Raw genomic sequence first — 13785 nt, 5'->3', positions numbered from 1 at the left:
CTGCTGGGATACAATGAGTCAGAATCAGTCTGCTTGCTTGCGAAAGGAGCAGCCCTGTTGCTCAGCTGGTTACTAAGGCCGGGCCGGTGACTGGGCAACCATCACTATGGGCCAGGCTGGTTGCCGAGCCATGGTTACCATGGGCCTGGCTGGTCACCTAGCTACGGTCACCATGGAGCTGGCCAGTTACCAGGTCATGGTTGCCATGGGCCAGGCTGGTTGCCATAGGCCTGGCCAGTTCCCTAGCCACGGTTACCATGGGCAAGGCTGGTTACTTAGCTACGGTTACCCTGGGCCTGGCCATTTACCAAGCCACTGTTACCATGGGCCAGGCAGCTTGCTAGGCCACCGTTACCTCCTCCGTTCAAGTTTAATTGCCATACGTGAAAACCCATGAATACAGCCAAAAGAAGCAGCGTTGCTCTGGGACCGAGGGGCTAAACACGTAGCCAGCAGTCGCACAATGCACCAAGCACGCACACGATGGCCGTGATATTTTGTCACCTCGAAACGTACGCCAAGCTGCGATTACCAAGGGCCAGGCCTTGCTCAGTTGCTGTGGGGGGGGGTGGCGGGTGGTTGCTGGGGGCGACGAGGCCTGCGGGAGGAGGCCTGACGAGGCCCCTCGCTGGTCTGACTGACTCTTTCCACCCCTCCCCGCCGGCAGGAGCACCAGCTGGCGGCCAGCAGGGAGGCTGAGGAGGAGGGCGGCCGGCTGAGGGCCCAGGCCCAGGAGGCCCGGAGGGACCTGCAGGAGGAACGGCAGCGGAGCCTGAGGCTGCAGGCCCAGCTCCAGGAGGTGAGGGGACGGAGGACGGGGAGGGAGGAGGGTAGGCGGGCGGGAAGAGTGTCAGAATGAGAGTGGGTGGGGAGATGAGGGATATGAAACTAAGGGGTCACCCCCTCCCTCCCCTACACCCCTCCCCGTCTCCGTCACCCCCTCCCTCCCCTACACCCCTCCCCATCTCCATCACCCCCTCCCTCCCCTACACCCCTCCCCGTCTCCGTCACCCACCCTCCCTCCCATACACCCCTCCCCGTCTCCGTCACCCCCTCCCTCCCATACACCCCTCCCCGTCTCCGTCACCCCCTCCCTCCCCTACACCCCTCCCCATCTCCATCACCCCCTCCCTCCCCTACACCCCTCCCCGTCTCCGTCACCCACCCTCCCTCCCATACACCCCTCCCCGTCTCCGTCACCCCCTCCCTCCCATACACCCCTCCCCGTCTCCGTCACCCCCTCCCTCCCCTACACCCCTCCCCGTCTCCGTCACCCCCTCCCTCCCATACACCCCTCCCCGTCTCCATCACCCCCTCCCTCCCCTACACCCCTCCCCGTCTCCGTCACCCCCTCCCTCCCATACACCCCTCCCCGTCTCCATCACCCCCTCCCTCCCCTACACCCCTCCCCGTCTCCGTCTCCCACCCTCCCTCCCCTACACCCCTCTCCGTCTCTGTCACCCCCTCCCTCCCCTACACCACTCCCCGTCTCCATCACCCCCTCCCTCTCCTACACCCCTACCCGTCTCTGTCACCCCCTCCCTCCCCTACACCCCTCCCCGTCTCCGTCACCCCCTCCCTCCCTTACACCCCTCCCCGTCTCCGTCACCCCCTCCCTCCCCTACACCCCTCCCCGTCTCCGTCACCCCCTCCCTCCCCTACACCCCTCCTGTATCTGTGACCCCCTCCCTCCCCTACACCCCTCCCCGTCTCCGTCACCCCCTCCCTCCCCTACACCCCTCCCCGTCTCCGTCACCCCCTCCCTCCCCTACACCCCTCCCCGTCTCCATCACCCCCTCCCTCCCCTACACCCCTCCCCGTCTCCGTCACCCCCTCCCTCCCCTACGCCCCTCCCGGTCTCCGTCACCCCCTCCCTCCTCTACGCCCCTCCCGGTCTCCGTCACCCCCTCCCTCCCCTACGCCCCTCCCCATCTCCCTCAACCCCTCCCTCCCCTACGCCCCTCCCGGTCTCCGTCAGCCCCTCCCTGCCCTTGTACAGTGGAAGGGAAGGGAGTCGCATCTGGCCAGCCAATAACGTTGGGCCGTTGAGTTGGCCAACGGCCTCTGCTGGCCAATGGGAAGAGCAGGTTGGATTCTGGGTGAGTTGAGCCTCGCTGGGCATTGCTTCACCTCTGAAACTCTTCCCCCCCTCCCCACCCCGTCCCGCAGAAGCACGCCGAGGCCGAGGCCAGGCAGTCCTCGGGCCTGGGGGCAGCGAGGAGGCTGGAGGAGGAGAAAGGGCTCCTGCAGGAACGCCTGGGGTCGCTGCAGAGGGCCGTGGCCCAGCTGGAGAGCGAGAGGAGGCAGATCGAGGAGGAGAGAGCGGCTGCCAAGAGGCAGATGGAGAAGGTGGGAGGGGAGGGGGAGACGGAGCTGAGGGGGGTGGGCATTGAGGGAGAGGGAGGGAGGTGACGGTGGGGGGAGAAGAGGAGAAGATTGAGGTGGGGGAGGTAGGACCCAAGGTTGAGGGGGAGAGAGGGCAGAGAAGGGGGAGATAGAGTCAGGGGGAGAAACGGTGAGAGGACAGAGAGAGGAGGATTTAGGGATAAGAGATAGGGAGGGGAGGTGGGCAGAGAGGAGGGAATCGGTGGAGGAAGAAAGAGAGTGGAGGTGGACGGCGGGGTGAGAGGATTTGAGGGAAAGGAGGGAGTGTTGTGGGGGAAAGCTGGGGAGAGAGAGGAGGGGGGACAGAGGGGATGAGGGGAGGGCGACACGCCGTGCATCACTTCACCGCCCCTACCCCGCCCGACAGGCGGAGCGAGAGAAGGATGCGGCCGTCTCCGAACTTCGGGGCCTCTCCAAGGATCGCCTGAGGCTGGATCAGACCCTCGCCTCCAAGGAGCTCGAGCTCAGCACGGCCAGGAGGGAAATCAGTCGGTTACAGGTGGGTGTGTGTGGGTCTGACCCAGGGGTGATATAGAGACGGGAACTGTGCACGGTGCTCCCTGTGTGTGTGGGTCTGATCCGGGGGATACGGAGACGGGAACTGTGCACGGTGCTCCCGGTGTGTGTGGGTCTGACCCAGGAGGGATACGGAGACGGGAACTGTGCACGGTGCTCCCGGTGTGTGTGGGTCTGATCCGGGGGATACGGAGACGGGAACTGTGCACGGTGCTCCCGGTGTGTGTGTGTCTGACCCAGGGGGGATATGGAGACGGGAACTGTGCACGGTGCTCCCGGTGTGTGTAGGTCTGACCCAGGGGGGATACGGAGACGGGAACTGTGCACGGTGCTCCCGGTGTGTGTGGGTCTGACTCAGGTGGGATACGGAGACGGGAACTGTGCACGGTGCTCCCGGTGTGTGTGTGTCTGACCCGAGGGGATACGGAGACGGGAACTGTGCACGGTGCTCCCGGTGTGTGTGGGTCTGACCCCGGGGGGGATACGGAGACGGGAACTGTGCACGGTGCTCCCGATGTGTGTGGGTCTGACCCAGGGGGGATACGGAGACGGGAACTGTGCACGGTGCTCCCGGTGTGTGTGGGTTTGACCCCGGGGGGGATACGGAGACGGGAACTGTGCACGGTGCTCCCGATGTGTGTGGGTCTGACCCAGGGGGGATACGGAGATGGGAACTGTGCACGGTGCTCCCGGTGTTTGTGGGTTCTGATTCGGGTGGATACGGAGACGGGAACTCTGCACGGTGCTCCCTGTGTGTGTGGGTCTGACACAGGGGGATATAGAGACGGGAACTGTGCACGGTGCTCCCGGTGCGTGTGGGTCTGACCCAGGGGGGATACAGAGACGGGAACTGTGCACGGTGCTCCCGGTGTTTGTGGGTTCTGATTCGGGTGGATACGGAGACGGGAACTCTGCACGGTGCTCCCTGTGTGTGTGGGTCTGACACAGGGGGATATAGAGACGGGAACTGTGCACGGTGCTCCCGGTGCGTGTGGGTCTGACCCAGGGGGGATACGGAGACGGGAACTGTGCACGGTGCTCCCGGTGTGTGTGGGTTCTGATTCGGGTGGATACGGAGACGGGAACTCTGCACGGTGCTCCCGGTGTGTGTGGGTCTGACCCAGGGGGGACACGGAGAGGGGAACTGTGCACGGTGCTCCCGGTGTGTGTGGGTCTGACCCAGGGGGATACGGAGACGGGAACTCTGCACGGTGCTCCCGGTGTGTGTGGGTCTGACCTGGGGGGGACACGGAGACGGGAACTGTGCACGGTGCTCCCGTTGTGTGTGTGGGTCTGACCCAGGGGGGATACGGAGACTGTCTGTCTCTCTCCCTCTCTCTGTCTCTCTCTCTCGCTCTCTCTCTATCTCTTTATCTATCATTCTCTATCTCACACAATTTCTCTTTATTTCTCTAACGCTCTCTGCCATAATCAGACGCACACACACCCTCTCTCTGTCCCGCGCTCTCTCTCACACCCTCTCTCTCGCTCACAGAGCGAACGGGAGGGCTCCCGCCGCGGTCTGGGGGAGGGGACCCGGACGGAGGAGGTCGACCGTCTGCGCCTCTCCCTGAAGCAGCTGGAGACGACCCTCGAGTCCCGGGAGAGGGCCCACCGGCAGAAGGTGAAGGGCCTCGAGGAGCAGGTGAGGAGATGGAGGGGGGGTAAGTGTGAGCGGAGGGAGAGGAGGGGGTTTGGGGGCAGGAGGTGGTGGAGGACAGGGTAGGTGGGAGGGAAGGGGGCAAGGCGAAGGAGGAAGTGCAGCTGACAATATAATTTATCTCTCTCCCCCTTTCACTCCTCTCTCCTTCCCTCTCCCCTCTCCCTCTCCCCCCTCCCCCTTCCCCCTTCCCCTTCTCTCCCCTCTCCCCCTTCTCTCCCCTCTCCCCCTTCTCTCCCCTCTCCCCCTTCTCTCCCCTCTCCCCCTTCTCCCCCCTCCCCCTTCTCTCCCCTCACCCCCTCCCACTTCTCTCCCCCTCCCCCTCTCTCCCCCTCTCTTCCCCTCCCCCTCCCCACTCTCTCCCCCTCTCTCCCTCCTCTCCCCCTCCCCCTCTCTCCCCCTCCCCCTCTCCCCTTCTCTCCCACTCTCTCCCCTCCCCCTCTCCCTCTCCCCTCCCCCTCTCCCTCTCCCCTCCCCCCTCACTCCCCCTCTCTCCCCCTCTCCCCCCCTCTCTCCCCCCTCTCCCCCTCTCCCCCCTCCCTCCCCTCTCTCTCCCCCTCCCTTCCCCCTCCTCCCTATCTCTCCCTCTCTCTCCCCCTCTCCCCCCTTCTGCCCCCCTCTCCCCTCTCTCCCTCCCCTCTCTCCCCCTCTCTCCCTCCCCTCTCCCTCCCTCTCTCCCCCTCTCCCTCTCCCTCCTCCCTCCCCTCTCCCTCTCCCTCCTCTCTCCTCTCTCCCCATCTGTCTCCCTCTCTCCCCCTCTCTCTCCCCCCTCTCTCCCTCCCCTCTCTCCCTCCCCTCTCTCCCTCCCCTCTCTCCCTCCCCTCTCTCCCTCTCTCCCCTCTCTCCCTCCCCTCTCTCCCCCTCTCTCCCTCCCCTCTCCCTCCCTCTCTCCCCCTCTCCCTCTCCCTCCTCTCTCCCCTCTCCCTCTCTCCCCCTCTCCCTCTCCCTCCTCTCTCCCCTCTCCCTCTCCCTCCTCTCTCCTCTCTCCCCCATCTGTCTCCCTCTCTCCCCTCTCTCTCCCCCCCCTCTCTCCCTCCCCCCTCTCTCCCTCCCCTCTCCCTCCCTCTCTCTCCCTCCCCCCTCTCCCTCTCTCTCCCTCCCCCCTCTCCCTCTCCCTCCTCTCTCCTCTCTCCCCCATCTGTCTCTCTCTCTCCCCTCTCTCTCCCCCCCCTCTCTCCCTCCCCCTCTCTCCCTCCCCTCTCCCTCCCTCTCTCTCCCTCCCCCCTCTCTCCCTCCCCCCTCTCTCCCTCTCTCTCCCTCTCTCTCCCCCTCTCTCCCCCTCTCTCCCTCCCCCTCTCTCCCTCCCCCTCTCTCTCCCCCTCTCTCTCCCCCTCTCTCCTCCCTCTCTCCCCCTCTCTCTCCCCCCTCTCCCCTCCCTCTCTCCCCCTCTCTCTAACTCTCTCCCCCTCTCTCCCCTCCCCCTCTCTCCTCCCTCTCTCCCCCTCTCTCTCCCCCCTCTCCCCTCCCTCTCTCCCCCTCTCTCTAACTCTCTCTCCTCTCTCTCCCCTCTCTCTCCCCTCTCTCCCCCTCTCTCTGTCCCCCTTCTCTCTCCCTCCTCTCTCCCCCATCTGTCTCCCTCTCTATCCCTCTCTCTCTCCCCCCCTCCCTCTCCCGTCTCTCCCCTCTCCGCTCTCTCTCTCCTCCTCTCTCCCTCCTCCTCTCTCTCCCCCCTCTCTCTCTCCCCCCTCTCTCCCTCTCTCTCCCCTCTCTCTCCCCCTCTCCCCTCCCTCTCTCCCCCTCTCTCCCCCCTCTCCCCTCCCTCTCTCCCCCTCTCTCTCCCCCCTCTCTCCCCTCTCCCTCTTTCTTCCCACTCTCTCCCCCTCTCTCCCCTCCCTCTCTCCCCCTCTCTCTCCCCCTCTCTCCCCCCCCTCTCTCTCCCCCCTCTCTTTCTCTCCTCTCTCTCTCCTCTCTCCCCTCTCTCTCCCCTCTCTCGCTCTCTCTCTCCCCTCTCTCTCTCCTCTCCCTCCCCCTCTCTCCCTCCCCCTCTCTTCCTCCCCCTTTCTCCCTCCCCCTCTCTCCCTCCCCCTCTCTCCCTCCCCCTCTCTCCCTCCCCCTCTCTCTCCCCTCCCTCTCTCTCCCCTCCCTCTCTCCCTCCCCCTCTCTCCCCTCTCCCCTCTCTCCCCTCCCCCTCCCCCTCTCTCCCCTCTCTCTCCCCCTCTCTCCCCTCCCTCTCTCCCCTCTCTCTCCCTCTCTCTCCCTCCCCCTCTCTCCCTCACCCTCTCTCCCTCCCCCTCTCTCTCCCCTCCCTCTCTCTCCCCTCCCTCTCTCCCTCCCCCTCTCCCCTCTCCCCTCTCTCCCCTCCCCCTCCCCCTCTCTCCCCTCTCTCTCCCCCTCTCTCCCCTCCCTCTCTCCCCCTCTCTCTCTCCCCTCCCTCTCTCCCCTCTCTCCCCTCTCCCTCTCCCCTCTCTCTCCCCTCTCTCTCCCCTCTCTCTCCCCTCTCTCCCCCTCTCCCCCCTCTCTCTCCCCTCTCTCTCCCCCTCTCCCCCTCTCCCTCCCCTCTCTCCCTCCCCTCTCTCTCCTCTCTCCCTCCCCCTCTCTCTCCCCCTCTCTCCTTTCTCCCCCATCTGTCTCCCTCTCTCCCCCCCTCTCTCCCTCTCTCTCTCCCCTCCCTCTCTCCCCCTCTCTCTCCCTCCCCCTTTCTCCCTCCCCCCTCTCGCTCTCCCTCTCTCCCTCCCCCTCTCTCCCCCCTCTCTCCCCCTCTCTCTCCCCCTCTCTCTCCCCCTCTCTCCTTTCTCCCCCATCTGTCTCCCTCTCTCCCCCTCTCTCTCCCCCTCTCCCCCTCTCTCTCCCCCTCTCCCCTCCCTCTCCCCCCTCTCTCTCCCCCCTCTCTCCCCCTCTCTCTCCCCCCCTCTCTCCCCTCTCCCTCTTTCTTCCCCCTCTCTCCCCCTCTCTCTCTCTCCTCTCTCTCTCCTCTCTCTCCCCTCTCTATCCCCTCTCTCTCTCCTCTCTCTCCCCTCTCTCTCTCCTCTCTCTCCCCTCTCTCCCTCCCCCTCTCTCCCTCCCCCTCTCTCCCTCCCCCTCTCTCCCTCCCCCTCTCTCCCTCCCCCTCTCTCCCTCCTCTCTCCCTCCCCCTCTCTCTCCCCTCCCTCTCTCCCTCCCCCTCTCTCCCCTCTCCCCTCTCTCCCCTCCCCCTCCCTCTCTCCCCCTCTCTCTCCCCCTCTCTCCCTCCCCCTCTCTCCCCTCCCCCTCCCTCTCTCCCCCTCGCTCTCCCCCTCTCTCCCCCTCTCTCTCCCCTCCCTCTCTTCCCTCTCTCCCTCCCCTCTCTCTCCTCTCTCCCTCCCCCTCTCTCCCTCCCCCTCTCTCCCCTCTCCCCTCTCTCTCCCCCCTCCCCCTCTCTCTCCCCTCTCTCTCTCCCCCTCTCTCCCCTCTCTCCCTCCCCCTCTCTCCCCTCTCCCCTCTCTCTCCCCCCTCCCCCTCTCTCTCCCCTCTCTCTCCCCTCTCTCTCCCCCTCTCTATCCCCTCTCTCTCCCCTCTCTCTCCCCTCTCTCTCCCCCTCTCCCCTCTCCCCTCTCTCTCCCCCCTCTCCCCCCTCCCCCTCTCTCTCCCCTCTCTCTCCCCTCTCTCTCCCCTCTCTCTCCCTCTCTCTAACGCTCTCTCTCTCCCCTCTCTTCCCCCCTATCTCCCCTCTCTCTCCCCTCTCTCGCCCCCTGTCTCTCTGTCTGTAGGTGGCCCTGCTGAAAGACCAGTTGAACCTCGAGCTCCGTCACAAGCACCGTTACATCGAGCTCTCGGGCCGGGCGAACCGCCAGCTCTCCCTCCTGCGCCACAGCCTCTCGTCCTCGCTCACCGCCGTGTCCCGCGACCCCGAGCTCACCGGCCTCGACTCCGAGACCCGCCGGCTCGACCGCTCCCTCCTGCTCAGCCTCGGGCTGTCCGAGGAGACCGGCCCCTCCGCGTCCGAGCTGTCCAGGGATCCCTCGCCCAGCCCCTAACGTGTTTCCAGTTCCCCTCGTCCCTCTCCCCTCCGAATCTCCCCTCTCTCCCCTCTCTCCCCTCTCTCCCCCGATCTCCCCTCCACACTCCCCTCCGATCTCACCTGTCCCCTCGTCCCTCTTCCCTCCACCACCCTCTCCCCCTCTGATCTCCCCTCCACACTGCCTCCCCTTCTCACCTGTCCCCTCGTTCCTCTCCCCTCCGAATCTCCCCTCTCCCCTCCCGATCTCACCTCCACACTCCCTCCCCTTCTCACCCCTCCACACTCCCTCCCCTTCTCACCTGTCCCCTCGTCGCTCTCCCCTCCGAATCTCCCCTCTCTCCCCTCTCTCCCCCAATCTCCCCTCCACACTCCCTCCCGATCTCACCTGTCCCCTTGTCCCTCTCCCCTCTGATCTCTCCTCTACCCTCCCCCTCCGATCTCTCCTCTCCCCCTCCGATGTCCCCCCACCTCTCCCCCTCCGATCTGCCCTTTCCCCCTCCGATCTCCCCTCTACATTCCCCTCCAATTCTCCCGTCCCCCACCCTGTCCCCCTCCGATCTCCCCTCTACCCTCCCTCCCGATTTCCCCTCTCCCCTCTACCCTCTTCCTATCTCTCCCCCTCCCATCTCCCCTCTCCCCTCCCCCTACCTCTCCCCCTCCGATCTCCTCTCTACCCTCCCCCTCCGAGCTCCCCTCTCCCCTCCCCCACCCCTCCCCCTCCCCTTCTCCCCTCCTCCCCTCCTCTCTTCCCTCTCCCCTCCTCCCATCCCCTGTCCCGTCCCCTTTCCCTTCCCCCTCGACCTACCCCCTCCCTCTCCCGTCTCCTCTACCCTCTCCCCTCCCTTCAGTCTGCCCTCCCCTCTCCCCTTTCCCCTTCCCCCTCCCCCTCTCCCCTTTCCCCTTCCCCCTCCCCCTCTCCCCTCCCCTCCCGTCCCCATTCCCCGCTCCCCTCTCCTCCGTCCCTCCCCGTCCCTCCTTTCCCCATTTGACCGCACCGCCTGACCTTTCCGCGTCCCGGGCAGCGTGCGTGGGAGGGGTGCATCGGCCGTGAACTCTACCTCCTCCCCCCCCCCTCGAAATCCACCCCCACCCCACCTCTCCTCTTCCCAAGTGCTGCCTCGTCTTGGCCTCAGTGACACGTTGAAGGATCTTATTTTTTACGCCGCGGTTTTATTTTGTAAGGAGACAGTCGATGACGATCGCTAATCATTTTGTACACTAACCGCCCTTTTGTACCGGTCATTAAAAAAACAGCTAACGTTTTGCTAAACCGTTGAATGGGCTCGGGACCCGGTTACTGTCCCCGGCAGACGTGGAGGTTTTGGGGGGAGGGCTGCCCCCAGTGGTCGGAGAAGATGCACTGAATCCCGGCCGCCGATCTTTAGTTAAATGGTTACGTCTGAGGTGCCGACGTCCACGGTGAAGAACGGTAGGGAGGTCGTGTCCACGGGTTCAGGGTCCGTTCAGGAATCCGACGGCAGAGGGGAAGAAGCTGTTCCTGAATCGCAGACTGTGTGTCTTCAGGCTCCTGTGCCTCCTCCCTGATGGTAACAGTGAGAAAAGGCCATGCCCTGGGTGCTGGACGTCCTTAATAACGGACGCTGCCTTTCTGAGACACCGCTCCCTGAAGATGCCTTAGGTACTTTGGACATTTCCCCTCCCCCATCCCATCTTCCCTCTTCTGTCCCCTCTCCCCTCTCTCCCCTTTCCCCTCTGTCCTCCCCTCTCCCTCCTCCCCTCCCCTTTCCCCCCTCCCCTTTCCCCCTCCCCTTCCCCCCTCCCCTTTCCCCCTCTCCCCTCCCCTTTCCCCCTCTCCCCTCCCCTTTCCCCCTCTCCCCTCCCCTTTCCCCCTCTCCCCTCCCCTTTCCCCCTCTCCCCTCTCCCCCTCTCCCCTCTGCCTCTCCCCTCTCCCCTCCCCTTTCCCCCTCTCCCCTCCCCTTTCCCCTCTCCCCTCCCCTTTCCCCCTCTCCCCTCCCCTTTCCCCCTCTCCCCTCCCCTTTCCCCCTCTCCCCTCCCCTTCCCCTCCCCTCCCCTTCCCCCTCTCCCCACCCCTTCCCCCTCTCCCCTCCCCTTCCTCCCCTCTCCCCTCCCCTTTCCCCCTCTCCCCTCTCCCCCTCTCCCCTCTCCCCCTCTCCCCTCTCCCCCTCTCCCCCTCTCCCCTCTCCCCTCTCCCCCCTCCCCTCTCCCCCTCTCCCCCTCTCCCCCTCTCCCCCTCTCCCCCTCTCCCCCTCTCCCCCTCTCCCCTCTCCCCCTCTCCCCTCTCCTCTCCCCTCACCTCTCCCCTCACCTCTCCCCCTCTTCCCTCACCTCTCCCCTCCCCTTTCCCCCTCTCCCCCTCCCCTCTCCCGCTCCCCTCCCCTCTCCCCTCCCCTCTTCCCTCCCCCTCCCCCTCTGTCCTCCCCTCTCCCCCTCCCCTCTTCCCTCTCCCCCTCCCCTCTTCCCTCTCCCCCCCCCTCTTCCCTCTCCCCCTCCCCTCTTCCCTCTCCCCCTCCCCTCTTCCCTCTCCCCCTCTCCTCTTCCCTCTCCCCCTCCCCTCTTCCCTCTTCCCTCTCCCCCTCCCCTGTTCCCTCTCCCTCCACACCTCCCCCTCTTCCCTCCCCTCTCCCCTCTATAACCTGTCCCTCTCCCCCTCTCCCTCTAACCTCTCCACTCTAACCTCTCCCCTCTCCCTCTCCCCCTCTCCCCGACCCCTCTCCCCCTCCCCTCCCTCTCCCCCTCCCCTCCCTCTCCCCCTCCCCTCCCCCCTCCCTCTCCCCTCCCCCATCTCCCTCTCCCCTCCTCCTCCCTCTCCCCTCCCCCTCTCACCCCTCCCCTCCCCCCTCCCCCTTCTCCCTCTCCCCTCCCCCTTCTCTCTCTCCCCTCCCCCTTCTCTCCTCTCCCCCTCTGCCCTCTCCCCCTCTCCCCCTCTCCCCTCTCCCCCTCTCCCCTCTCCTCTCCCCTCACCTCTCCCCCTCTTCCCTCACCTCTCCCCTCCCCTTTCCCCCTCTCCCCCTCCCCTCTTCCCTCTCCCCTCCCCTCTCCCGCTCCCCTCCCCTCTCCCCTCCCCTCTTCCCTCCCCCTCCCCCTCTGTCCTCCCCTCTCCCCCTCCCCTCTTCCCTCTCCCCCTCCCCTCTTCCGTCTCCCCCCCCCTTCCCTCTCCCCCTCCCCTCTTCCCTCTCCCCCTCCCCTCTTCCCTCTCCCCCTCTCCTCTTCCCTCTCCCCCTCCCCTCTTCCCTCTTCCCTCTCCCCCTCCCCTGTTCCCTCTCCCTCCACACCTCCCCCTCTTCCCTCCCCTCTCCCCTCTATAACCTGTCCCTCTCCCCCTCTCCCCCCTCCCTCTAACCTCTCCACTCTAACCTCTCCCCTCTCCCTCTCCCCCTCTCCCCGACCCCTCTCCCCCTCCCCTCCCCTCCCTCTCCCCCTCCCCTCCCCCCTCCCTCTCCCCTCCCCCTTCTCCCTCTCCCCTCCTCCTCCCTCTCCCCTCCCCCTCCCTCTCCCCTCCCCCTCTCACCCCTCCCCTCCCCCCTCCCCCTTCTCCCTCTCCCCTCCCCCTTCTCTCTCTCCCCTCCCCCTTCTCTCCTCTCCCCCTCTGCCCTCTCCCCCCTCTCCTCTCTCCTCTCCCTGTTCCCCTCTCCCCTCCCCTGCTACCTCGGAGGGAGCTGACTGAGTTTGCAACCCTCTGGAGCTTCTCTGAGCCTGTGCAGCCGTCCCCACCCCCTCCCCGCCCCACCCCACCCCACACCAGACGGCGATGCAGCCTGTCGGAAAGCTCCCCAGGGTGCACCTCCAGATACCTGCGCCTGCTTTCGGCGACAAACCAAACCTCCTTCAAACTCCCAATGAAGGACAGCTGCTGCCTCTTTATATAACTCCATCAATGCGTTGGGACCGGACCAGATCCCCGCAGATCTTGACGCTACTCACTCCCTCTCCACTTCCGATCCCTCCATGAGGGTCGGTCTCTGTGCCTCCGTCCGACCCTCCCCTGAGGTCCAGCATCCGCGCTCTGGTCTGGCTGGCGTCGAGCGCCAGGTTGTAGCTCCACTAGTTGGCATCTCTCGCTCTGGCGTCCGATATCCCCCCTCGCCCCTCTCTCTCTCTCCCCCCCACGGACTCGGAATGCTCTCCACGATGGCTGCCGGAAGTCTCGAGGAACTCAGCAGGTCGGACAGCAGCGGCGGAAGTAAATCGACAGAGGGCGGCCGAAACGTGGAAGGAGCTGCCGGGGGAAGTGGTCGAGGCAGGTACATTAACGACACTTGGACAGGGACACCGATAGGAGAGGTTTAGAGGGATACGGTGGTCCGTCTGTGGACAGGGACACGGATAGGAGAGGTTTAGAGGGATACGGTGGTCCGTCTGTGGACAGGGACACGGACAGGAGAGGTTTAGAGGGATACGGTGGTCCGTCTGTGGACAGGGACACGGACAGGAGAGGTTTAGAGGGATAAGGTGGTCCGTCTGTGGACAGGAACACGGACAGGAGAGGTTTAGAGGGATACGGTGGTCCGTCTGTGGACAGGGACACGGACAGGAGAGGTTTAGAGGGATAAGGTGGTCCGTCTGTGGACAGGAACACGGATAGGAGAGGTTTAGAGGGATACGGTGGTCTGTCTGTGGACAAGGACACGGATAGGAGAGGTTTAGAGGGATACGGTGGTCCATCTGTGGACAGGGACACCAATAGGAGAGGTTTAGAGGGATACGGTGGTCCGTCTGTGGACGGGGACACGGATAGGGAAGGTTTAGAGGGATACGGTGGTCCGTCTGTGGACGGGGACACGGATAGGAGAGGTTTAAAGGGATACGGTGGTCCGTCTGTGGACAGGGACACGGATAGGGAAGGTTCAGAGGGATACGGTGGTCCGTCTATGGACAGGGACAAGGACAGGAGAGGTTTAGAGGGATACGGTGGTCCGTCTGTGGACAGGGACATGGACGGGGAAGGTTTAGAGGGATACGGTGGTCCGTCTGTGGGCAGGGACACGGACAGGAGAGGTTTAGAGGGATACGGTGGTCCGTCTGTGGACAGGGACACGGATAGGAGAGGTTTAGAGGGATACGGTGGTCCGTCTGTGGACAGGGACACGGATAGGAGAGGTTTAGAGGGATACGGTGGTCCGTCTGTGGACAGGGACACGGACAGGAGAGGTTTAGAGGGATACGGTGGTCCGTCTGTGGACAGGAACACGGACAGGGAAGGTTTAGAGGGATACGGTGGTCCGTCTGTGGACGGGGACACGGACAGGAGAGGTTTAGAGGGATACGGTGGTCCGTCTGTGGATAGGGACACGGATAGGAGAGGTTTAGAGGGATACGGTGGTCCGTC

General features: G+C 65.2%; 1 protein-coding gene across 1 annotated transcript in view; it reads left to right on the top strand.

Annotated features, from left to right (window-relative positions):
- LOC134342228 (rootletin-like) overlaps positions 1-9055 on the top strand; it is a gene marked incomplete at its 5' end in the record, with an annotated part of 160362 nt that extends 151307 nt beyond the window's left edge. Inside the window, 5 exons of the mRNA XM_063040194.1 lie at positions 668-799; positions 2170-2349; positions 2753-2884; positions 4397-4546; positions 8227-9055. Of these exons, the coding sequence (XP_062896264.1) occupies positions 668-799; positions 2170-2349; positions 2753-2884; positions 4397-4546; positions 8227-8493 (861 nt within the window). The remainder of the gene's footprint in view (positions 1-667; positions 800-2169; positions 2350-2752; positions 2885-4396; positions 4547-8226) is intronic.
- Between the last annotated feature and the right edge of the window lie 4730 nt (positions 9056-13785).

The sequence above is a fragment of the Mobula hypostoma genome, unplaced genomic scaffold (genome assembly GCF_963921235.1).
Source record: "Mobula hypostoma unplaced genomic scaffold, sMobHyp1.1 scaffold_142, whole genome shotgun sequence".
In the NCBI taxonomy this organism is placed as follows: Eukaryota; Metazoa; Chordata; class Chondrichthyes; order Myliobatiformes; family Myliobatidae; genus Mobula; species Mobula hypostoma.
This window is presented reverse-complemented; position numbering and strand designations above follow the sequence as displayed.